Source organism: Erpetoichthys calabaricus, chromosome 6 (genome assembly GCF_900747795.2).
Source record: "Erpetoichthys calabaricus chromosome 6, fErpCal1.3, whole genome shotgun sequence".
NCBI classification, from domain to species: domain Eukaryota; kingdom Metazoa; phylum Chordata; class Cladistia; order Polypteriformes; family Polypteridae; genus Erpetoichthys; species Erpetoichthys calabaricus.
In genome coordinates, this window is record NC_041399.2 from 144,434,726 (window position 1) to 144,461,860 (window position 27,135).

Sequence of the window (27,135 nt, forward strand, 5' to 3'; positions counted from 1 at the left end):
GGGCCACGGGTACAGAGCTTTGAAGCTCAACCCTGTAGGGGCTCGTGGTCACCGCCAGGGGGTGCCCCAATGCCTGGAGAGCCCTGGCCCTCAGCACTTCCGCCACACCAGGAAGTGCTGGGGGGAAGAGGAGCAGGGACACCCGGAGTGCTTCCGGGGATACAGCCAGCACTTCCGCCACACTGGGGCGTGTCGGTGGAAGATAGCTGGAGCACACCTGGAGCACATCCGGGGGATAATAAAAGGGGCCACCTCCCTCCATTCAGGGCTGGAGTCGAGTGGAAGAGGACGAGTTCTGGGAGAGGAAAGAGGTGGCCTGAAGAGAGGAAAGGCAGTGTGGAAAGAAGCCTGGACTTTGGGGGTGATTGGTGCTGCGGCACTGGGTTTGTGCACTGTAATAATTAAATAAACGTGTGTTGGCAATCTACCACACTGGCGTAGTCGGCAGGATGCTCCTCCTGGTTCAAGGCAGGGACCTGGATTCAAAAATAATGTTGTGGATGGCCCGGCACAGCAGGGGAGCCCACCCACGTGCCGCGGGAGCGGCGTGCACACAGCCCCGTGAGAGGGACTCGCCCCACGAACCGCCACCGGTCTGCAGAATGGCTGTTTTCCCCTGGTGCGGGATGAAGACATCGGGCGTAGCTGGAGTGCAGCGGGCTCCTGCGAGCACGCCGCCGCAGAAGGCGCCCGGAACGGCATGTTGCCTAGCGAGGCCACGTCGGGGACATTTCCCCGGACAGACAGGACCCGGGAGGTAAGTTCCCTGCTTGCCAGCAACCGGCCCTGCAGGGCCGTGTGTGTTTTGTCTTTAGCATGCAGGGGCTGCCCGGATCCTTGTCGGTGGCAGGCGCATGTCGATCTGCGGTGCTTCATTGACGCAGCAGCACCTGGGAGAGCTGCTGAGAGGGAGACGCTGCAACCCAAAGAGCCAGCATACCGGCGCACCGGGAAGAAAGGAGCCAAAATGGTCGGTGACCGGAAGTCCCTCCCTGTGACAGGCACAAGATTGGACGGTGTGTCTTTGGTGCCCACTGATGATTGGATGGAGGCGGGACCAAGGAATGTCCGTCTCGTACCAAGGAGAGACCCGACTGGGCCAGAGAGAGAGGCCCACAGGAAGCAGTCAACGTGTGTTGTTGACAGACAGGTAAGCCCACCGCCGGCTGACTTCCTGTCTTTGACTGGGGCCCTGAGTGAACTGGAGGAGTGCCTTCAGCCTGCAGGGCCTTTATCACAGGTGCTGCGTGCCCTCCGGGTGGAGTTGCTGGAACTTGAGATGAAGGCGGTCACGTCGGTTAAGCTGCTGCGAGCTGCGACAGGATGGAGCGACACTGGATTCTTCAGCCGGAGAGGGACGGCGGGGACGGTAAGTGAAGCCAACCCCATAAAGTATAAAGGAGAGCCCACCGAAAAGGCCAGTGATTCGAGTGATTGGAACCGAGTAAGGGGTTCTCCGACAGTGGATGCGGCGGCAAGTGCTGTGCGCGTGGTGAGGGGAGAGACAGCAAGAGAGCTGGCAGGACGCGGGCTGATGAGTGCCCTGGGTCCTAGCGCCCTATGCCCCGAGCCCACGACAGTCTCGCGTCGGTCTATAGGGACACAGACGGGGTTAGATCTGTGCATTTGCTATGTGCAGACCCAGACCGTCAGGGCGTCCAAGAGAAAGAGGAGGAATCAAAGGAAGAGAGCCAGTTCCTCCGATAGGAAGGGACTTGATGCTGGGTACTCACATCCAGAGAAGGGCCGCCCTCTGCGGAGGCAGAGGGAAACCCCACGGCCAGCTGAGGTGACGGGGGCGCGTGCGGTCCCATCCGATGTCCCAACACAGGGGGCACGGAGGTCACAAAAGGGGGGCCAATGTGGTAAGCACCGGGGGTGCTGGTCAGAGGGGGGAGCGTTGCCCTATAATGAGACAACAGGATGCCGAGTGGTGGTGTCAGGGCAGCGTCTCCGCCCCTTGTTCTAGTTTATATTTTGCAGGACCAGGCCCTGGAGCAGAGTATATCGGCTTCCCGCCGAGGAAGACCTGCCCTCGCGGGACGGGCTGCTGGCCCCTAGGCGTCTCAGCTTGTGGTGGGGTACTGTGGCACACGGCTGGGGGTGGTACCCAGCCGGGACGCCCAAGAGGACCGGAGGAGGGCTCATGTCTCCTCCAGATCGCTGTGGGGGCCACGGGTACAGAGCTTTGAAGCTCAACCCTGCCAGGGAGCGCCCCAATGCCTGGAGATCCCTGGACCTCAGCACTTCCGCCACACCAGGAAGTGGTGGGGGGGGGGGAAGAGGAGCAGGGGATACAGCCAGCACTTCCGCCACACTGGTGGGTGTCGGTGGAAGATTGCTGGAGCACACCTGGAGCACATCCGGGGGATAATAAAAGGGGCCATCTCCATTCATTCAGGGCTGGAGTCGGGTGGAAGAGGACGAGGTCTGGGAGAAGAAAGAGGCGGCCTGAAGAGAGGAAAGGCAGTGTGGAAAGAGACCTGGACTTTGGGGGTGATTGGTGCTGCAGCACTGGGTTTGTGCACTTTAATAATTAAATAAATGTGTGTTGGACTTTTAAATGATGTCCATATGTCTGTGTCTGGGCAATCTACCACTATATATATATATATATATATATATATATATATATATATATATATATATATATGTATATATATATATATATATATACAGTGGTGTGAAAAACTATTTGCCCCCTTCCTGATTTCTTATTCTTTTGCATGTTTGTCACACAAAATGTTTCTGATCATCAAACACATTTAACCATTAGTCAAATATAGCACAAGTAAACACAAAATGCAGTTTGTAAATGGTGGTTTTTATTATTTAGGGAGAAAAAAAAATCCAAACCTACATGGCCCTGTGTGAAAAAGTAATTGCCCCCTGAACCTAATAACTGGTTGGGCCACCCTTAGCAGCAATAACTGCAATCAAGCGTTTGCGATAACTTGCAATGAGTCTTTTACAGCGCTCTGGAGGAATTTTGGCCCACTCATCTTTGCAAAATTGTTGTAATTCAGCTTTATTTGAGGGTTTTCTAGCATGAACCGCCTTTTTAAGGTCATGCCATAGCATCTCAATTGGATTCAGGTCAGGACTTTGACTAGGCCACTCCAAAGTCTTCATTTTGTTTTTCTTCAGCCATTCAGAGGTGGATTTGCTGGTGTGTTTTGGGTCATTGTCCTGTTGCAGCACCCAAGATCGCTTCAGCTTGAGTTGACGAACAGATGGCCGGACATTCTCCTTCAGGATTTTTTGGTAGACAGTAGAATTCATGGTTCCATCTATCACAGCAAGCCTTCCAGGTCCTGAAGCAGCAAAACAACCCCAGACCATCACACTACCACCACCATATTTTACTGTTGGTATGATGTTCTTTTTCTGAAATGCTGTGTTCCTTTTACGCCAGATGTAACGGGACATTTGCCTTCCAAAAAGTTCAACTTTTGACTCATCAGTCCACAAGGTATTTTCCCAAAAGTCTTGGCAATCATTGAGATGTTTCTTAGCAAAATTGAGACGAGCCCTAATGTTCTTTTTGCTTAACAGTGGTTTGCATCTTGGAAATCTGCCATGCAGGCCGTTTTTGCCCAGTCTCTTTCTTATGGTGGAGTCGTGAACACTGACCTTAATTGAGGCAAGTGAGGCCTGCAGTTCTTTAGACGTTGTCCTGGGGTCTTTTGTGACCTCTCGGATGAGTCGTCTCTGCGCTCTTGGGGTAATTTTGGTCGGCCGGCCACTCCTGGGAAGGTTCACCACTGTTCCATGTTTTTGCCATTTGTGGATAATGGCTCTCACTGTGGTTCGCTGGAGTCCCAAAGCTTTAGAAATGGCTTTATAACCTTTACCAGACTGATAGATCTCAATTACTTCTGTTCTCATTTGTTCCTGAATTTCTTTGGATCTTGGCATGATGTCTAGCTTTTGAGGTGCTTTTGGTCTACTTCTCTGTGTCAGGCAGCTCCTATTTAAGTGATTTCTTGATTGAAACAGGTGTGGCAGTAATCAGGCCTGGGGGTGGCTACGTAAATTGAACTCAGGTGTGATACACCACAGTTAGGTTATTTTTTAACAAGGGGGCAATTACTTTTTCACACAGGGCCATGTAGGTTTGGATTTTTTTTCTCCCTAAATAATAAAAACCATCATTTAAAAACTGCATTTTGTGTTTACTTGTGTTATATTTGACTAATGGTTAAATGTGTTTGATGATCAGAAACATTTTGTGTGACAAACATGCAAAAGAATAAGAAATCAGGAAGGGGGCAAATAGTTTTTCACACCACTGTATATATATATATATATAGTGACAGTAGATGGCGCTATACCAGAGCTTAACTCGACACAGACAGACACGGGTGGCACACTTACAAAAACACAAGCTTTTTTTAAATTTTTTTTTGCTTGTGTGGAACGTCTTCCCTGTCCCCACGAGCCCACAACACAGTCCAAGCACTAAACGCAATACTTTACTTTCTCTTTGTTTTTTATTCTTTCTCCTCCACTCCTCCCTGGCAAGCTTTCTCTCCCTCCTGCCAACTCTGGCTCCCGGAGTGGTGACTGCTGGCTCCTTTTATAACACCCCCGGAAGTGCTCCAGGTGCTCGTTGACCTACTTACAGTAGCACTTCCAGGTGTGGCGGAAAACCTGCCCAAGAGGGCTCAGCAGCTGTTTCAGCACTCCCTGACCACACCCCCTGATCCCAACAGGGCTGTAAATAACTTCAGCTTCCATGAAGCCCTGCAGAAATCCGAGACACCACTGCAAACCATGGGGGCTGCTATTTTTCATCCCGGGGGAGGTACTGTTCTGCCCACAATTGTTCCTTCGGTCCTCACCGTGAGGAAGCATCCCGACCAGACAAGGCCACCGGCCGTCATTTTTATTGCCATTTTTTGATCAACTTTTGATAGATTATATTGGTGTTGCCATGTTAAGTACTTGTTGGATTTGCAATCATTATTAATCTTTACTTTTTTCTGTTTTCTGTGGTGGCATTTTATGCTACTGCTATCTGATCCAACTATTCTGCAGCCTCCTGTGATATTCGAAGGAATCTGGATAATCCAACTGTTGACAAGACCCACTGCATTGAATCTTCTGGGATGAGGCATACAATTAATAAGGAACTAACATCAAGAGGGGGCTGGGCCGTCCCTTAGCCTTAGAACCCATGCAGATTTTTTTACTCAAGAATCTCTCCTGTTGAAGTTTTTATTTTTCTGTCCTCCTTGGCCCTTTGACCATAGCATCAAAATTATCAATATAATCATTAGAAACTTAAAAAAATAATTTGCCAGTTTAATGCATAATTGAGGTCTCTTTTTCACTTGTTAATCTGTATTATGTAAGTGTGTGTTGAGTTATCATTAGGTATTTTAGGTATTTTATTTATTCATCCATATATGCATTTATTTCTAGTTAATTATTTTTCATTTCACTTGAAATTTTTTCTTTAACATCTTATAAAGCAATTTCAGCACTCTGATTTTTTTTTAAGAAAATATACCATATATTTCCTTCTCATGGAAAACTGCAGCACGGGTAAGTGCCATGGCTTACAGGAAAAGAACACACAATGCAGTCGTGACAGAATGCAGAATGCGTGGCATGAATTCAAAGAGCACCTTTCAGAAGAACGCCACGATAGTAAACAGGAAAAAGAAGTACATGAAACCTTTCTCTGTGGACCGTAGTTCTGAGTATTTCCTAGTAAATATAAATGTTATCTGTACAGGATACTCAAATTAAAAATGTATGAAATTAAAGTGTATTTTAAATAAAAGTACCTGCTTTAAGTATCAATGTATTATCAAAACCACCTTAATCCACTTCAAAGTTGCTGGACTGCAGCTACAAGCACAACCAATAATCAGCACTCTGAATGGGGCCTCCTGCCCATCACAGAGCACAGTTTTAAAAACGTTGTGCATTAAGGTACATGTCACTGTTTCACGGGGTACAATTTCATGACAGTTGGGGAAGCTCACCAATGAACATATAGTGGGGGTCAAGCACATGTCATTACACAAAAAAAAAATTAGTCTGCTGAGGTGTATGGCCAGTCAACAAAGACTGAACAAAATTTTTTATCACTTTATATATTTTTCAAATGCTAAATAAATAATTATGTGGTCGTTTGTGATAAGGCTGTGGATGGCATCACCATATGCAGCAAATGCACGTGTTAAAAAGCTGACATGGAATGAGCCTTCTTTGAAAAAGCCACTTTCACTGGTTACACATATGGCTTAAAAAATAGCTCTATTTTTATTTTTACATATTACTCCATTTTTGATTATTATAGCCTAAATAGACAAATTTATAGATTTAGAGACACCCCCCAAAATTTCAGAGTGGTTTGTTTCTCATTTTGACACCCCTAGATTTTTCACTGTGAAGATTCAAAGCAGGCAGTGTTATACACTGTTATTTGTAGGATTTACACCCTGTAGTCTAGGCAAAATAGTAGCGTATTCATGAAAAGTATTTAAAGTTAATTAAAGCACCTGTCATAAGGAAAAGTACTACACATCATTGTTCAGACTGTGTGATACAGTACAGCCTGAATTTTGTACTAATGCAGTCTAGTATCCACTATATAATAAAACAGTCTTCCTGAGTAATCTTGCTCAGTTTGGCTTTAACTTAATTGGTCAGTGTGTCTTAAGTGACATGACGAAAGTAGAAGTGACACAAGGAGGAGTAATGGAGTACAAGGCATGCTAAGAGAGTTGCCTGCAAACACAACAAGTATAAAACAGAACAGTAGGTGAGAAATGAGCTTTCAAAATAATGACAGAATTTGAAAAGCAGGCTTTGCAGGACCACGCTCGAGAGATGGAATGCCGGTCAAAAGACATTCACACATGTAAATATGGAGGAAAAGCGTTGAAGGCACATGCACATTCTTAAAATACTGGTTCTTTAATGGCATTTTATGGTTCTTTACTGGGTTATGTGGTTCCTCATGCTTGACAAAGCAGTATTTCTCTCTGGGAGGGGTTCTTTGCATATGAAATTTGTTCTTTGTGCTTTAAAAAACTTCCTAATACGTGGAAAAAAACTGAAATACTTCATGTATGTACCTAGCAGGACACTAACGGAGTAAGAAAACCTGGACTTAGACTGTGTTATTGCATATAGTAAGAGACCTCTTAAAATCATGACCCACTGGTATTTCACAAATCACTTACCATCTGTTAATGGTTATTCACTCTCTGAAGCAATGTGGATGGTTTTCTGGGCACCAAAAATGGTTCCCTTATGACATCACTCTGAAGAACCACTCTGTAGGGCAAGGGATAAATATTTTTTAATTACTCTATCACCTGTCTTTGACAGGTACTGTGGCAAGTCTTATATACTGTATAAAGCTCAAGGTATGTGTGTGTGTGTGTTTGTTCTTTATACAATTCCACACCCTTAACCCAGGCTCAACAAAATTGTGCACTCATATCTGCTAAGTCTGGAAGACACACTGTACTACTTTGGAACCTAACATTTTGAGTATGGGGGCACTTTTGGGGGAGTTTTTTTTTTTCCTTTTCATTACAGTGAATTATAAGGACAGTGTCACCTAGTGGCTCTACCGTGTCACTGAGGTCCAGAGCAAGTGAAACACCAGAACAAACAATGTGTTGTGTTTGAATTTCACCAACAATTCTTTCCTGAATTAGAGATTATGGTATGCCAGTATCATATGCCTTATCTAAACGCTGCATTTACTGACTGTAGGGAAAATAAATAACACTAAAACTTCAACATAATATCATTTAACTCCAGCAAAATACTATCAATGTTCTAAATAATAAGTGCACATATATCATTTAAAGTTAGTCTTCTGCAATGCACTGGTGTAACATTCAGTGAACTATGCACTGCAGATAGGAACTAATACTCCCATTTTTTCATTCACATACTCAAACACACCAGCACACAGAAATTCATCTTTTTTTTTGTCCTATTAACTCAGAAATCCCAAAAGTGGCTGAAGGAATGGAGAGTGTGCAAAAGCATTTTTAAAATGAGGTTCTACTAACGTCCTAGTACATCATTTTAATTTGTTAATCAGTAGCATCACAAATCCAGGCATAAAAAATGTGCCTCTAGTAAACTCCCAGACTGACAGCATTTTTCTGTGGTTTGCTTCTGGTGTGTATGATTTCCACACATTACATGAAAGAAAGGAGGGTTCTTCAGTGATTCCTAGGAGCATTTCTGTCTGCACTAAGGCCATGGATGGAAGTCTTAAGTTTTTATTATAAAGACATTTCTACACATTCATCCCCACTCGATTTGTACATTTTAAAAACTCTGTTTAGGATTTCATAACGAAGGAGTCTGTTCTTATGCATCAGATACAAGCCAGAAACCAACACTGAATAGGGCAACAGTCCAGCAAAGTGACCTTCATTTTTAAATTGCCATCTGTTTCCTTCTAGAGCTCCATTCAAATCAACAGCCTCTCGAACTTTGAAACTACTAAGCATTTTGCTCTGCACATGTTTACTGGCTATCTTGAGTATGTATAAATTCATCTGATGCCTGTTCAGGGCAATTTTGTTGAAATCTTTTGCGATTAATAGCTACCAAGGATAATTCATAATGATACTTCCCATAGTGTGCAATTTCTATGTAAATATGCATGTGAATGTTCACTATGTAGTCTTAACACTGGGGTTTGGTGCAGAATGCTTCATGCCATCGTGGGATTACTCTACAGATCAGGATAAATCATTTTCAATACACATTAGGGCCCTCAAAGATGGGCTTATATTTCTGTTTTTTCTTTTATAGGATATTTCCCTGATTTAGAGCTCTTATGAAGGTTTACAAATATAATTTATCAACTGTAAACTACAAAATTAAAAACATTTCAAACATAAACACACAAATCAAGATATGGAAATAATAACACGTTTTCATGTCTTTCTGTACCCAAAAATACTATCTAATGAGACTGGTAGCTAGTGGAGGAAAAAAAAGAAAATTTCTGATGGCAACATTTAGGGAAAAAATAAACCTCCAGGCTGCTCATGTTTTTTGTAATAAACATAGTATTAGAAATCTTCCCATTTGGCGAACTGGTTAGTCTTCCCCTCCTTGACATTCTACAATTTCATTCTTCACATACTGAAGTCAACAAGTATAATAAAAACTGAATAAATTTAGTAAAATATGTCTCATTCCATCAACAGTGGCAGTAGCTTGATCAAATTAAAAGTCTCACCAAGTGCCACAGCAGGATAATGAGAAAAGAAATAGAACAGAGAATGATCAGAAACAGTAAGGAGAGCAAAGCTTTTAATTTTATGCAAATAACTAACAAAATAAAGTTCAGAATGAAGAGTGCAATCAACAGCTCAGCAAGGTTGCTATAACCCAAGGGTGCTCAAGTTTGGTCCTGAAGTGCAATAAGAGTTACAAACTTTGGTTCCAACCCAGTTACTTAATTTGAAATTAAATACTTGCAAATAACAGAACTTATTTTATTTTACGGCTTGTTAGTGTTTTTATTCTGCTACATCAGGAGTATGTTCCAGAAAGCAGGATTAGTATAAAATCTGGTTAAAGTCAAGATTCATGAAAATTGAACTAATTTTGTTCAAGATTTAGCCAAATCTGTGTTTTTGGAACAGATCAAGCCAGAATTATGTGATCTGTGAGGCCAATAATGCAAAAAGTCACTTTTCCTGTTTTTTAGAACAGGATCAAGATTTTCCAGTTCCAGAAACAAAGATTTGATGAAATCCAGCTCACTTACTGGGTCAAAGAATGCTCTGAAATTAACCTGCTAAAGAGCATGAAGAATTAATGCTTTGCAGCCTCGGTAATTAAGGAGCAGAACATCGAATCATAAGATCAAAGTCTGCGAATGTCCTGTCAGAAATACTGATCCAAGCTGCACTCTTTAAGAAGTAGAAAAAGCCCACGATACATTTAAAATGTCATCCCCTGTTTGAATGAACAATTGACAAGTCAAGTCAAGTCAAGTCAAGTTGGAGAGCATGCACTGGTACAATGTGTTGCCGCACCCACCACATGACAAAACAGCTCAGGATCCCGGTTGGCAACCCCCCAGGCAGACACACAGTCCAGTCTCACCCTTCGGAAATGACCCTCTATCTGCCACAGCCAGGTATTACATGGGTGACCCCTTGGCCTGGTCCAGCCACTTGGGTCCCCAACAATGAGGATCCTACGAGCTGGATCACCCTCGGGGAAACACGCCACATGGCCGTAGTGCCGTAACTGACGTTCCCTCACAATGCAGGTAATGTGCCTCAATTGACACATAAGCCAAATTCTGCCAAGAAATACACAGTCAGACCAATGATCTCTGGCATGCCCAGGAAGGAGTCTGCATGAATGTTACCATTTTACATCCTGAAACTTTAATATCCAGTATATGATCAACCTTCTAAAACATGATATCGCCAATTGTGCACATTGTGATTGTGGCTCTTTGCTGACATCAATGCAAATCACAGATGTTTCCAATCACTTTTTTGTACAGGGCAGTTTCATTGGAGATGCCAAACATATAGGCAAAGTGATCACAAAAAGTGTGCCTAACTATAAAGCAGAGTCTGTTCACACATGTGCACACAGATGCATGTGCTGTCTTCCCTAGACAGAAATAAATAACCACTATTAAAGAGAAATCTGACCGACCCACCCTTCTGTGGAGTCTGTGGTCTTTTTAAAAAAGATGCACTTTCAATTTGGGGTTCTGTAATAGAATAAGGCAACAATATTACTTTTTCGTTGTGTTGTATTTCATATTTGACTGATGGATCTTTATAAACGAATCACCAATATGTTTATCAAATTCTCAGTTCAAATATCAATGTGTCCTCTTATCCATTAATAAAATAATGAGATGCCATGTACATGATGACTGTACAAATGTTGAGGCCAAATATCCTTGGTCTCACATTTAAACGGGGTAGGTTGCCATTCAAATAGTGGGCACTGTGAGTCTGCTGTAATAATAATAATAATAATAATAATAATACATTTTATTTATATAGCGCCTTTCCCATGCTCAAGGCACTTAAAGAATATAATAAAGAACGGCAGCGTATACAGTATATAGCATTGTACAAACCAGATAAATAAATAAAGAAGATTAAGACAGTGAATTCTGAAAAAAAAAGAAACAGACAACATAATTGATGGTCTAGCACACACACACAGGTTACATTAGCATCTTGACAGAGAAGTAAACTGAGAGAAGGGTAATAAAGTCAAATAAAGCTAAAAGCCTTCCTGAACAGATGAGTTTTGAGTTGTTTTTTAAAAGAATTCATGGAGTCAGCTGACCTGATTAATTTTGGTAGGTCATTCCAGAGTCTGGGCGCTATACAGCTGAAGGCCCTGTCACCCATGGAGTGTAGATTAGTGAGGGGCACAACAAGATTGCCAGAATCAGAGGACCTTAGTGGGCGGGCAGGCACATAGTGATGGAGAAGGTCACTGATGTAGTTTGGCGCGAGGTTATTTAAAGCTTTGTAGGTTATTAGTAGGATTTTATATTCGATTCTGTAAGACACAGGGAGCCAGTGGAGACGGAGCAGGATGGGTGTTATGTGCTCGCTGCTGCTGGTTCGAGTAAGGACTCTTGCAGCTGAGTTTTGAATAAGCTGGAGCTGTGATATAAGATTAGAAGGGGCACCTGCCAGTAGGGAATTACAATAATCGATGCGGGATGTGATAAAAGCATGGACAAGTTTCTCAGCGTTAGAAAAGGAGAGGAAGGAGCGAACACGGGATATGTTACGGAGGTGAAAGTAAGAAAGTTTCTTAATGTGATTTATGTGGGCGGAATAAGAGAGGGAGGAATCAAAAATGACACCAAGATTTTTTACAGTAGAGGCAGGTCTGATGAGATCACCGCCAAAGTAGATTTGTAGTAGTAGATTTGTGCATGACAGTAATTAACCTTTGGTTTCTTTTGGCATGTAATTATCGGACAACACAGGGTTTAGTGTTGGCAGGATTGCATTCAATATCTCTTACAATAACAACTAGAACAACTCTGTATATGCTGAACACTTAATGTCATAGGTCTTAGACTTTTTTTGCAAGCACTACTACAAAAACGGAATACAATGCAAACGGAGTACAGTGGTACATTTTGCACAATGCAACAGTTCACCACACAAAGTTTACATGGATTTCACTGACCAACTATTTTATGCATTCACTCTATCCATGATGTTCTTCCATATCATCTCCCTTTCCTTAGCTGCTGCCCATGTGATGCTCCTCTTTTGTCCGATGTGCTAATAATTTTCATGCACTGCCACCAGCATCTCTTGCTTTGCTAGTGTGAAGGTTGTTCCTGCTGTTTCTCAGACTTGTAATCCGTGGCTGTTCAGTGCTCAACTTGTAAGGAGGGCCTGTATATTATGCCATGAATGCACAATAATCAGGATCAACCTTTCCAAGATTGCGTGAGCCAGCTGAAATCCGGTGTTCTGGAACAGGCTAATCCATTGGTGCAAAACTGCGTTATAGCAAGCCAGAGTTCGCTCTGAGATCTAGGATTATCTAATCTTTTTTTCTGGAAAGACCTCAGGTCATTCTTATATTGTAAATGGTTCCATTCTGAACATATTATCTAAATGACATGTGTCCCAGAGTAGAATGGAATTGTCACTTTTCTCTTGTTTTTGAAATATTTTATTAAAACACATAACTCATTGTGAGTATTCAGTTGTAAAATCTGTCAAGTTACATGACAAACTGCTGGTTACTTATTTATTTGCATCACATTATTAATTGGCAACATGTTAAGGAAACAAGAAGCAATTAAAAATAGTGAATGCAGTTGTTTAAAGCTAAAAGTTGCTAATATGAATTAGAAACCTTAAAATAAAGCACAAAAATGGTGCTTGAGCAATAATTGCTTTGGCGGCAATAACTGACTTCAAATTAAGAAACTGGATTGAAAATAAAACTATTTATGGGCAGTCAAATCTCCATGAAGGTTTTGAGGCCTCTTCCTGATTGTGTTGGAAAAGGGTGAAATGTTTTGGAACTTCAAAAATAGTCACATCTACTAATTTACAGAAATCATAGCAACCATGGGGCATGAGACAGTAGAGGAAGCACGCATACAAGCCCTTGTTGATTGGCATAGTTTTAATCAGATACATGCACTAAAAGCACTAAGCGCTAAAAACCCTCTATGAATTCATTTTGATCTTACGGTATTCATGTTGTAATTTAAATCCTACAATTAATGTACGTGTTAGTATGTGAGACAATTTTTTGCAAAAAATAACATTAAAATGTCTTGTCCTAAAGATGTAATTTGTTGCCATGACAGCAACCATTATGAATACATTATAAGACACTCCAATTCATAATTATGTCACAACTTTTTAATGTGAGGGTATTTTTGCTATGAGGCAATGTGGAAGAATAATATTTTCCCCTGTGTGTTTAGGGAATAAAACTACTAAGAGGCAAAGAGAATCTTAACTGGGTTTAGGGAATGTGCTTGTGGAACAGGGCAAATACAAGTGAGTGTAGGGAATGTGCCTAAAGTATTAATGACACAGAGAAATAGTATAGTACAGTATTTACCTTGTTGTCGGGTAACAGGTCGAAAAGTTCTCACACACTTAATCGCTTTTGTTTACTTATTGGCTCCATATTTTATTCAATATTGTCTCAGTATAAGTAGTTTTCAGCCTCTGTTTATAGTTTGTGGGGTACATGAACGCTCAAAACTTCAAAGAACTCAGATCATTTTCTGTGTTTCTGTGATGTTCGAAGCTTTGGATGTCATCAGTCATGTAGTAGTGGGAATTCGATACAAGTGTCAACACAGTGTGCTTTACAAAAGTGATTTTGAACTTAAATGCTCCAGGATCAAATGTCTCATTCCTAACAAAAACCTGCAGCCATTGTGGCTCTTTGCAATAGAACTTGAATGCAAATGCTGAGACCAATGGAACTTCACTTACACTAATAGATAAATCATTTAACAATTGGGGACTCTCTTGTTAACAGTTTTATGTATCCTTGGATTTACATTCTGAAATATATAAATTAATAAAATGGAGCCCAAACTGTCTAAAATTTTATATACACTAGAAGGAGTTGGCAATCATCCCTAATTTATAGCATTTCATACATTCTAGTTTTAGGAATGATGCCTTGAGTAACATTTCAAGTTAATTAAGTCAAAAGTGGAATAATTTAAATAGAATGAAAATAAAGTATTACAGTAGTCAATTATACGGTACATTACTATAAATATATCCATGAATTACCACTTCTGTATCCTGCACATTGACCAAACACCTTATTCTTATATTTCTCCGATCATAATAGCAAGTATTTAATATTGCAGCATGCAAATCGTTAAGGAAAGAATAGTCCTAAAGTTGCATGCCTTTTAGTAAAACTAATGTGCAGGCTCCCTGAATTAAAAATTAAAGGTATCTTGTTACAGTGTGCAGCATTCCTATCAAGTAACAGACTTTCAGTTTCTAACATATTTTGGTTCAGTGATAGCACTACTGCTTTACAGTAAGGAGACCAGGATTTGCACCCCAGGTCCTCATTATGTGGAGTTTCCATGTTCTACCCATATTTACATGGGTTTTCTCCAGGTGCTCTTGTTTCTTCCCAAAGACAAGAAGGTTAGGTGATTTAGCAATACTAAATTATCCCTTCGTGTGTGAGTGTGTGTGTATCTTTGTGTGCGTGTGTTTTCCCTACAATGGACTGGTGCCCTGTGCAGGGTATTTGTTTCTGCCTAGTGCCCAATGCTAGCTGGGCAGTTAACCCAACCCCAACCCTCAACCCCAACCATGGTCTGGATTAAGCGTGATAAAATAATGACATGCCCATATCTTGGTATGCATGTCCCCCTACAGTCCAAGTCATAACCTTAGATCTTCTAATAGTGGCCTGCATTTTATTCCAAGAGATAAACACAAAAGAAGTGAAAATAGCAACAACTGAAATAGGCCAGGCTAATACTGTGGAACAATTTAAAAAACTCCTAAAACCCCACTTTTTAATTTGGCTTTTTCATAGCTACAGTACATTTTAGTTGTACGTCTAACAAACTATACACAAATTTATAATATTCTTCATGGATTTGCAGTCATTAATAATCTCTGCTTTCTTTTCCAGTCCTTCTGCGGTGGGATTCTATGCCACTGCCTGATGAGCACGCTGTGCAGCTGTCTGTGATGTTCGAATGCAGGTGGATGGCCCAGCTGTTCACAAGACCCATTGCATCGAATCCTCTGGGATGAAGCCAAGAAACACTAAGGAATGACTTATGAACATTTTAGGTGGAATGCCCAGTGGGGGCCGGGTGGTATTTGGGGCTTGGAAACCCCCTTGTTTTTTTCCTATCTGGACATGTATATTTTTTTCCATTCTTTCAGACGTCTGACCTTATCATTGTACTCATCTTTAGACACTTAGAATATAATATTATATATAAGGACTCTCCCTGTTTACTAATTATGTATTGGTAGCACTTCAGTTTAGGTACTGCAGAACTGCTTTTATTACTTACTTACTCTTATGTAACAAGACCTTAACAAAGGCTTCTTTTTTGTCTTCTTAACCCTTAGATAACATCAGTAGACAGGTTATTCATCTTTGTGCATTGTGGCATGTTGACATAATGATAAAATTACTCGTTAATATGAAGGATTCTCAGGTCTTATATTAAATATTTAATATCAAGAGAAACTGCGGTGGGTTGGCACCCTGCCCGGGATTGGTTCCTGCCTTGTGCCCTGTGTTGGCTGGGAATGGCTCCAGCAGACCCCCGTGACCCTGTGTTCGGATTCAGCGGGTTGGATAATGGATGGATGGAATATCAAGAGAAATGTTTCTCAGTTAAGCCAACTCAGAGCACTCCGAAGTGATGTTTTGTTAGTAGGTCACATTGCAGAGATGAATAAATACTTTACTGATGTTTTTCAGTGTGAAACTTGCTGGCAGAGAGATTCCCAGAAAACGTGAAACAAACAGCTATGCTTTTTGCAGACTCTAATGTGCAAAATGATTTTTTTTCCATAGCTAGACGTTACACTTTGAAGCTGGAAAAAAATTACATTGTCTTCAGTGGAAAACAAACAGCCGTACACTGTGCCAGGTCAGTCGACTGATAAGTGGAATAAAATGTAGGTGTGTGTACTTCCTGTGTTTAGGAGTAACCTGCACTTCAGTTTTAACATTTCATGCTGCTATTATCACCAGGTTGTTTCTCTTTGTGGCAAGGATTTTTTTGCAATTCTAATGGAATAACATTATGAGGTAAAATAGAATCATGGTTCCACAAGAATGCTAGATGGTAAATATCAGATTAATGTGGAATTACCCAGAATTGACATATTAAGAATAAAGAACTGGGCTATTAGCTTTACCAGAGTAAAATGCAAAGATTGGAAAAACACAGAGAGATCAAAGTAAAGCTAAATAGTAATTTATTGGACTAACATAACAGTAATCCCCGTGACCCTGTAAGTAGGATATAGCGGGTTGGATAATGGATGGATGGACATAACAGTAATAGAATAAATACAATAAATCTCACTACTTCTTTTTAGTAATTGTAGAATAATAGAAGAGAAAAAAAGACCAGCTAAAGAATGAGAAAATGATAGACTGATTGAGAAAGTGGTTGAAACTAAAACCTGCAATCTCAGAGGTCTCCCTGGACTGGATCAGAAACCATTTGGATTAAACAATGCTGTTTTTGTTTTTTTGTTTTTTTAATAACATTCACTCCCTGATTTGTGATGACTCTATAAGAAGCATTGTGCGTATGTGCAATTAAATTATTGAACTGCTTTGTCTTACTAATGTGTGTACTGTATATTGTCTTGCCTCCACACCCTACTCATAGAATAGTAACTCTTCTACTGTCCCAGCAGTTAGCTGTTTCTGCTTTACTTAATATTTTGCTAGGACAAACATATTTCAATTTATCATTTTTTTCTTGGTAATAATATAATTTATTCTTTTCTATATTTATATTTACTACATCAATTATTTAAAAATTTCAAATAAAATGTTATATACATGATATTGCATAAGATGCATAATTGTCAGATTACTGTTACAACAGGCTAGAAATGTTGCAGTCATTACAGATGCATTATCAAGAGGATCAACATAATATATTTAAGTTCTAATTATCTGATGTAGTAATTTTAAAGTAAATGTAGAGGGAAACACTGTCAGTGGTAGTCATTTTATACATTTGACAGGTTTTACCCAATAAGCAGTACTAAATTAAAAAATAACACCATTATGCAAAGCAGATCTGGACAATACAAGTAAAGAAGGCAGACACTTCCAGTTCTGGGATTAATATAATGAAAACTACAAAAAGATTGTCTGTTTGCCAAACATAAGTCAAGCAAGACCTGGCATGACTATACTGTACACCAGGGAATGGCCAAAAAAGCACTGGATGAGAAGCCATCTAAATTTCATCGTCCAATTAAGATAAAAAGATCCCTAAGCATTCCTTTGATGGCTGTACTGATATACAAGACTGGAGAAAACAAACTGCAAGGTAAGCAAGAGCCATAAAAAAAAGGTTTTACCAACCTGCTTTTCATTTTCATCTTCTAGTCTGAGTCTGTCCTCTATGCAGTTTCTGGCCTGAAGAAATGCTTTTCTTTGAGCTCTTTCAGTCAGAATCCTCACAAACACTCCAGATAGATTTACACTAGCAAGAAGAACTGCATTTGTCACAAGCTGTAATGAGAAAATAAAGATGCAGTATTACTTTTTGGTTATCTAAGTGAATAGATGACTATTAATGTTTTAACTGATAGCAAAAATCAGTTCAATCATTAATTTCATTACAGTTATTTATATCAGCTACCATCTATTGAAAAGTTAATATGACTGCTTTAATGTGGCTATTGTAGTGAAGAAATACATTAGGGTTTACTATGAAATGTGCAGCAAGTCACTGCATCAGAAGAATATTGACAAGCACTAGCCAACAGCATGTATTTCTTTTTTCTTTTTTGTTGCTTAATTGTTTCATCTACTTAAAGTAGTATGGCTTTGTAAATGCTGCATAGGATAAGATGGAATAAGAACACATCCGATCCAAGAGTTGTAATTTCTGAAGAAGTACACACACACAGATTATATTTTCTTTCTACCTTTAGCCAACTGAAATGTTTTTCCCTCTCTTTACTTTTCTTTCCTTTTAGACATTCTCGTGTGTATTCGGAAGGGGTGTTGTTGAATGTCATAATATAATAATATCTATTTATTTATTTATTGAGCTTTTATAAAAAGCCAAATTTCCCATGAATGATTTTCCTAACAATATGATGTATACAACACACAACATTTGCTAGTATGACATTTATATATTAATTATGCTGTCTTTTTTAATACTGTATACAGTAATATACATTATATTTATTTATTTGTTTAATTTTTGTCTTTTCCATACATTAGATACAGATTTTCCATTAAAAAACAAGCCAGGTCTGTGAAAGACAGCTAAAACTAAAAAATACAATTATTTTCAAACATTCATATAAAAAATATTTTTGTTGATACAATAAAACAACAAATAAGAATATCTATGCCTGGCCAAATGAGAAGGTGTATTCAGAAACTTGGTTAGCTGGAGCAATTTTAAATTTCCTAGTCACTTCCTCAGAGAATGTTATTACAATTTCGTTTATTGCAATTTTTGTACAATGAACATTATTCCTAAATAACAATGATAATATAATGCAATTACATGTACTAGTAATATACAGTACATAAATATGTTTAAGTATTATTTTTCAAAATCATGTGGCTGAATTTGCTTTCATAGATAGCAAATTCCAACTCAACTGAAAAGATTTATGTGTTATTCTTAGTTGCTGTTGGATATGGAGAATCTGTGGAAAACATTAATTCAAATTTCTTAAACAAAATAAGTTGGCAAAATCAGATTTAAAATCTGTGATGAAGCCTCAAGCTGAAATTATTGTATAAGGCACCATTTCAGAAAAAAGTTTCATGTTTTTAATGAGGCTGTAATGAAATGCTGGCACATGTATCGGTTTCAGAGAAACTCTTATCAGCTTGCCTGCACGTATATGGGTATTACTTCAGCACAACTTTATCGAATTGTGGGTACACATATTGGATTCAGCACAACTCAATCAATCAGTTTGCTGGAACATATATTGATTTCAATTCAATACAATTGTTTCAGTTTGCTAACACAAATGTTGTTTTGTTGGCACACACATTGGATTTAGCACAACTCTTTCAGGTAACTGGCACACACATTGGATTCAGCTGGCACATGTATTGGATTGAGGACGACTCTATCAGTTTGCGGACGCACATATTGGTTTCAGAACAGCTTGAGATTTCAGGACAACTCTGTTTGGGGACACATATATTGGATTCAGGACTACTTGATTGGATTGCTGCTTACACATTGGATTCAGTACTCTGGGATCAGTTTCCTGGCACATGCATTGGATTAAAAAAAACTTGATTGGTTAGCTGGAGCACACACAGAATTTAGTATAATGCACCCCATTGGATTCAGCTGGCACATCTTGTGCATTTGATTCATTATAGCTTGATTGGTTAGCTGGTGCACACTTTGGATTCAAGAAAACTGTATTGGTTCATGGATACACATATTGGATTTAGTATTGCTGAACTGAATTACTGGCACACCCTTTGGATTCAGCTGGCACACTAATTGGAGTCAGTTTGGTGTGATCAGGTTTGCTGGCGCATGCATTGGATTTCATACAGTGCAAATTGCTGATGTACCCATTGGATTTAGCTGGTACATCGCATGCATTGGATTCAGGACAACTCAAACGGTTTATGGATGCAAATATTGAATTGCTAGCATATATATTGGATTCAGCAGAACTTGATTGGTTTGCTGGTTCACATTTTGGATTATGCACTGCTGTGGTATAGCGGTTCCATGGCTCAGAAAAAGAATAATTGCTGCTCTCATGTCTTTGTATGATGGCATGGTAGTGTGCCGAGAACAGTTGGTTTTTTGAATGTGTTTTAATGCTTTTATTGGTTTTAGTGCAGTGTCAGGGCCAGGCAGCGGACATGGGCTACCAGTTGCAATGGGTTGGTTGAGGTGTGGAGCCTTTCTGTGCAACTAGAGGCTTAAGCATGGAGGAATGTGGTATAGCATGTCTGCGGCTCAGAAAAAAGGGGCCATTTTAAACAAATAATTGCTACTCTCGTGTCTTTGTGTGGGGGCATAGTAGCATGGCGAGAGCTGTTCCTGTGCGCAGTTAGGAGTGTTCTGGCCATGCACTTTGTGCATAAGTGCACAATCCCCCGCAACCCTAATTGGTGCTGGGAGTTGCTGATCACTGCAGCTGTGCCATGTCCCTGTTTTAAAAGGGAACCGCAAATGTGAGAGGGAAGAAAAAAAAAGTAGATCAGAGGTCGAGAGGAAAACAGACTGGCCAGTGACTGAGAAAGAGAAGAATAAGTTTAAAAGGAAATGGAAGACAAAGAGGAAGAGATGGAGAGTAAGAGCACCCGAGCTTAATGGATTGAGGCAGGTGGTCGGGAGTGAGCCTCAGGATTGTGGAAGCCAGAGGCTGGGAAAGGGGTGCTCCTACTGAGCGCTTTCTTGGCAGTAGGAACAGCCCGATTGAAAGCATTTCCCTGCAAGTGCCGAAGGTGAGAGGCTGGAGAGGAATGTGAGGCTCATCAGGTTCCCCGCATACACCGAAGGAAGGGCAGCAGGGAACGTAGCCCAGATTGCACATGTTGACGGGCCAGGTTTAAAGGGAAGCATTGGGGCTCACTGTTTTTATGAACTGTCTCTGGTTTTTAATGGAATATTTATTGAACTGTTTTTAACCTTCACTAGGACCTTTTCATTTAAATGGATTATTTATTTATTGATGATTTTGCACTTTACTTTAATTTGAACACTGTTTTGTTTTGATTCAGTTTAATTAAAGCACCTGAGCACCTTATGCACCTACCCTTTATATATGTTTTTTGTCCTCATCTGCCAAGCTCATCCAGTTACGTTTTCAATGATGTCGGGTTCAAGAGGCTTCCAGACACGAATGGGAGCACGGAGCCGACCCGCAACGTCTCAACAGCTCAATATACAGTAGAACCCCGCAAAGTAGCGGTTCAGGGTTCGCGGACTCAGTCATTCGCGGATTTTTCCTTAGAACCTAACTATTAATTAATAGCAGAAAACGGAAATATCCTCCACAATTTTTTATGACTTTTTTCGTGGCAATATGGTGCTGTAGAGAGAACAGGAAGCAACCGCTGAGGGAAACGCGGTTTGGGATGGTGAAAGTAGCCAATCCGAGATCGTTATTCATTTCTCCTTGCTGCTGATTGAGTGTTGTCCTGTGACGCGTCTCCAGCTGAGTGTCCTCGTGTTTTCCATTTTGTTATTGTTTTCATTTTGTTGTTCATAAATGCACAAGATGTGCATTCTAAGGCGTCTGGCTCTGAGCCTAAGCGCCAGAAGCAGTTTAAAACACTCCAGGAGAAGGATGAACTATTGGATTTGCTCTGGGAACAAAAAATTTATGCTGAAATAGCATGCCGTTATGGCATTAATGAAAGCACTGCACGCTACATAAAGAAGAACGAGGCACCGATCTGGAGTACCGTATCTGTAAGTTTCTGTGATAGTGCCAAAAGGTAATGACCGTAAGGAATAAAAATATCGTCAGGATGGAATCTGCCTTGGCATTGTGGATCACCGACTGTAGGAAGAAAACATCCCCTTGGACAGTAACATCATCCGTGAGAAAGCACGGAAATTGTACCAGCAGTTTGCTATAGAAGACAATTTAGAAGGTACAGAAGAACCGCAACCAGGACCATCAACAGCACCGGAGCCTGAAGATTTTCAAGCCAGTAAGTGATAGTTTGATCATTTTCAGAAGTGATTTACAAGGGATGATTGAAGCATGGGATCCCTATATGGTTTGGGCTCTCGCAGTTAATAATGGCATCGATGCTGCCATTCAGACATATAAAACGCTCCTCGCCACCATGAAGAAACAACGACAGCAACTTCCCATCACAATGTTCCTGAAACCTATAAAGAAAAGCCAGCATGAAACCCCAGCCGAATGAAGACCCGTCCAAAGATATGACTCCTCCTGAAGCGCCTGAAGAAGAGGCGCCACCCAAGGAGTTTTAAATCCTCTACATCGTACTGCACAACTACTTCATCTTCATCATCAATATCATTCATCATTGGTGAGTACTGTATTTTAATTAAATGAAATTATTATGTATTTACTCTACTTATAACAAAGAAAACGACAGCACATACCAAAGAAAACGAGCTTGCATGAATTACAGTACGTATAGCGGTAACATCGGTATTTTACGTACTAGCACCGTGGGAGACATGGCAGTACAGTTCTGTACGGTATACGGGTTTACCTTTACATTCTGTTTTTAGGTAATGTATTAAGGTAATATTTAGGTAATGTATTAATGTATTAAGCTGAGTTTGCAACAAAATTAAAGTGCTTTGGGGGCAAACTGTATTTAGTGTTTAAACTATAAAAATAGGCATTTTAAAAGGCATTTTTTAACCACATCCAAAAGTCATGGTTTTTCACAATTCGTGGGTGCTCTAGGAACATAACCCCTGCGAATTTTGGGGGTGTACTGTATAGTTTTTTTTTTAAATAAAAGTATCAGTTTTAAATCAGTTGTTTTTATGTTGAAAGGGTTTATCAAGAGAAATGTTTTTCCTTAAATTTAGCTTTACAAGATGAAGAAAGAAAAAAGAAAAAGAGAAGAATAAGATTAGGCAGTTCTAAGTAACAAAGAATAAAGTAAAGTTTGATGGCCAAAAAAAACAGAAAAAACAAACAAAAAAAAAAAACCTTCAGAGGACTGGAGGAAAAAAAAAAATCTGCAGGGGTTCTGACCACCTAACCCCCAGTGGGCATTCTACCTAACATAAATGATCTAAATCAGTCCTCATGGTTTACAGGCTTCACATGGAAGAATTAGACATATATATTAGAATTGGACATAGACGTTCACTTTATGAGTAGAAACAGTCAGTCATTGTGGACTTTTTTTCATACCTCTTTTTTAATGTATTTAAATGCAATATTTTGCTTCCTATGAGTAGTACTATACATTTAAACCTAATTACAACAGCTATATAAGCTGTGAAAGGCGCTATATAGCGCCCGACCCGGCACAGACTGAGGCAGAGGCACATACTTAAATAAAACACTTTTTTATTTGTCTTCAGCGTGGGGCACGCCTTCCCCATGTCCCACCGGCCAACACAGTCCCAAAAACACTCACAATCTCTACAACAATCCTTCTGGCACCACCACTCCTCCTCAGGCTTAGTCCTCCTCCTCCCGACTCTGGCTTCTCTTGAGTGGTGGTGGCTGGCCCTTTTTATATACCACCGGAAGCGTTCCAGGTGCCTTGACCACCTGGTCCTAATTGCACTTCCGGGTGGGGCTGAAGATACGACCAGCCAGGCTGCTGACTCCATGCAGCTCCCCCTAGCGGCCATCCGAACCCCCAACCAGGCTGTGGAGGTTTCACATCTCCCCATGGAGCCCATGCGCCGGGTTGGGGAATCATCGTCTGCCAGGGAGGCTGCCACCAAGCGTCCCGGGGGAGGTATTGAACTGTCCATGGCTGCCTCCCCCGGACAGATGCAGCAGGGGCGACCCTGCCGGGCCATAGGACCTGGCCTGTCCATTACAAAGCCCATAGAAGATTCTGCTGTAATGATTTGGCAGAACATCTGCTGAGTTCCCATTTATTTGCTATCCCTCTGAATCCTGAGCTAGGCTACCTTATCTTCTCCTCCCCAGTAAGATCATTAGTATAAATGAAAACAACTATGTCCCCAGTATTGATCCATCAGAGGCACTAGCTTTAATATCACTGTAGGAGAACGTTCTTCTCACCATTTCCTTTTGCTTTCTGATTTTGATGCAATTTACGCTCCCATCTTCACTCTTCACACTGTGCTATGAATCCCAACTTCTTTCCCCTCTATCAGTAGTTTCTTGTGTGGAACAATATCAATCGTGTTTTGAAAATAAACGCAAACCATACCTGTATGTATACCCTGTGATATGTTTGCATTTTCATAGAATCGTAGCATATTAATGGTAAATAGACTACCCTGTTTAATCCATGTTGACTGTTTATTTACAAACCTATTCTCATACTTTTCTTTAATATTTGCTTCTGTTAATTATCTCCTGGTGGCCTGTAGTTACTAGGAGTGGCTGATCACCTTTTTAATATAATGGACACAACATTTGATAGCATTCCCAATCTTCCAAAACTGCCCATTGTGTAGTCATGTCTAAAATTGCTATAATATATGACATATATGTAATCAAGAACCCTCACTAAGCACTCTGGGATTACTCAAATTATTTATTTGATTTAAGCCTATTTAATCATAGTACCACTTCTCTTTCACAGCTATCTCCAAATCACTGCTCAGTAGGCGATACTCCTAATACTAGCATCAAGATAAAATAACTTCTAGTAGATGTAAGAAGATTCAACAAACCAAGCAAGGTGTACTGGAATGGATAATGAATGCAAGGAAGATTAATTAATGATGATTAGCAAGAAGGGAATACCAGAGATGAATACATAAGTGGACAGTTAGATCAGGTGAAGGAATGTATTATTTTGCAAGCTAAGATTACAGAGAAAATGAATTGATAATGGAGATAAAAAGAAGAATGGGTAAAGCAAAAGAGAGATTCTGGAGCTGCAAAGAAATCCTATTAAGAAAATCTGAGCTTTTACCTAATAAGAAATTACTGAGAACCATACATGTTCCAATGTTCAATTGTAGTAACTTAAACTTGGATATGCTGAAAGCAACTATTTTACAGTCCTAAATACTTAGATGGGTTGCAGAGAAAGTGACAAATGAAGAGGATAGGTATAGGAAAGCAGTATGGTAGACTAAATGATGAAAATAACATGAGATTTGTAGGAAATGTGTTGAATGGGTCAAGTGAGAAGATGGTGAAGAAAATGGGGTGATGACATAAAACACATGGTCTGCATGAAAAAGAAGGGGTGTATAAAAAGAAGTAACATATGATAAGGTGAAGCGGGAAAGCTGTGGCTGCAAACATTCAGATCAAAAGAAAGCACATAAGAAGCAGAAAGAACCAAGAAGTACCAGAAGCTAGTACAGAAGCATTACCTTGTTCACAAATGAAAACTTAAGCAAATATAAAATTTGCATCATTTGACATTTCATTTAATATTTCATAGTACATTTAATGTTCTTAATATGCCAACCCTTTCTTGATCCCTTCTATTACTACTACTAAATATTGAAAAAACTTTTTTAGATCAATTATTTAATTTTCTTGCAGTATTGCCTCTAAGTCCTTTCTAGCCTTGACAGAGTTACTTCAAGCTCAAAAAGGTCTAGAGAATGGATGAAGACCTCCAGCTCAAAAGTTTATTTCCTGGACAGTGTTACACCTTTTATTTCTGTGGAACTCCATCTGCATGATAGAACTTTCAAGTGCTTTTAAACCTTCAACTGCTCCCTATATTTTTTTGCCTTCTCCTGTTTGCTTTTTTATATGACTGAGTACCATGTTTTCTCTCTTGTACCTTCCAGCACAAATATCTCCACTTACATTGCATCTTAAATCCCCCCAATTCTCCTTCATACAGAGTGCTTTAGCCATCACTTTCTTTTTTTCTTAGTAAAATATAATATGTAAAGTGTACACAGAAAACAGAGCTGATGCATTTACTGAGATAACGCAATAATTACATCAAGGTACACTAAGTTTTAACTAGTATTTTTCACAAATTTATACTGGCTATTGTTACACATGCATACTTGGAAAACAACATCAGGCCCTTGTCAAATGAAAAATTCACCCCAAATTGAGCATTGGTGCTGTCGCCTAATGCTTCACTTTTCTCTATCTACAGATCCAACAAGTGAAAGAACATCAGCATCTGACATCACTTCCAAGTACAATCACCTGAGCCCGCCTATTCCAACTCATAACCAACTCAACTGCATCTTTCTTCAAACTTGTCTTGGACTCTCATCTGAAAAGGATGATCCCCTTGTAAAACAGTTTTTTGACAACAACTACATGGGGATCTCCTGACGGTGGTGGGCTACTCTTGAAAAATTACCACTTTTTGTGTATTTCTAATTTAATTCATACCACATATGATTGTGTAAACTTGAGTGTTATAAATTTTTTGGATGCCCTATTGCATCTAACTACTCTTTCATCAGGATCCAATGACATTAAGATATTCACTTATTTATCATCCATAAATCCTCTGACCACAAGCTCAAATAGTTCCCAAAATGTGTTTTATCAACAATGGATGCCCCAAGAAAGTTCTTGTGGGACAATGTTATTAAATGGCCAACTTATACAGTATGTTGTGGTTAAATAGAGTTTTAAACACTAAGCTTAGTTTGTTAATGCTTTCCTTGTGTCTCCAACTTCTCTGAAAGTTCCTGAGTATGACATTAAATCTGACCTAATAAAAAAAAAAACTAATTTCATATACCAAAAACAAAATGTTTAAGGAGTACAGATAAGTATTCTTTTTAAAAAACATTTATAAAATGATGAAACTACACAATCTCAGTTTCCACATAATATGCTTTTGCCATTAAAGAGTTTCCTCTGGGTACTCTGATGTCCTATCACAGTCCCAAATGACATGCAGGTTAGGTGGATTGGCAATGCTAAATTGGCTCATGATGTTTGTGTATGTTCATCCTGCAATGGACTGATACATCTCCAGGAGTTGTTCTGCATTGCATCTGATGCTTCCTGGGATAGGTTTCAGCTGCCCCATGACCCTGTCCTAATAAATGGGTAGAGAAGATGGATGGATGGATTATTTGTAATTAACTGTCTCAAATCCACTTTATCAAGCTTAGGTGATTGAGAGCCTGAGCCAGCACAAGGGTGCACAAAGAAATGCTGGATGGGATGCAAGAACACTGCAGTGTTGACTAAGTCTCACACCCACCCTCACCAGTTTCTTAATAACACTTCTTTGGGAAATTTATAGGAAAGCCATAGTAGCAGCACT

The 27,135-nt window shown here is 40.0% G+C and overlaps 1 protein-coding gene across 1 annotated transcript in view; it reads right to left on the reverse strand.

Annotated features, from left to right (window-relative positions):
* adcy1a (adenylate cyclase 1a) overlaps positions 1–27,135 on the reverse strand; it is a 554,748-nt gene that overhangs the window by 409,868 nt on the left and 117,745 nt on the right. The window contains exon 2 of the mRNA XM_028803971.2: positions 17,614–17,763. Within this exon, the coding sequence (XP_028659804.1) occupies positions 17,614–17,763 (150 nt within the window). The remainder of the gene's footprint in view (positions 1–17,613; positions 17,764–27,135) is intronic.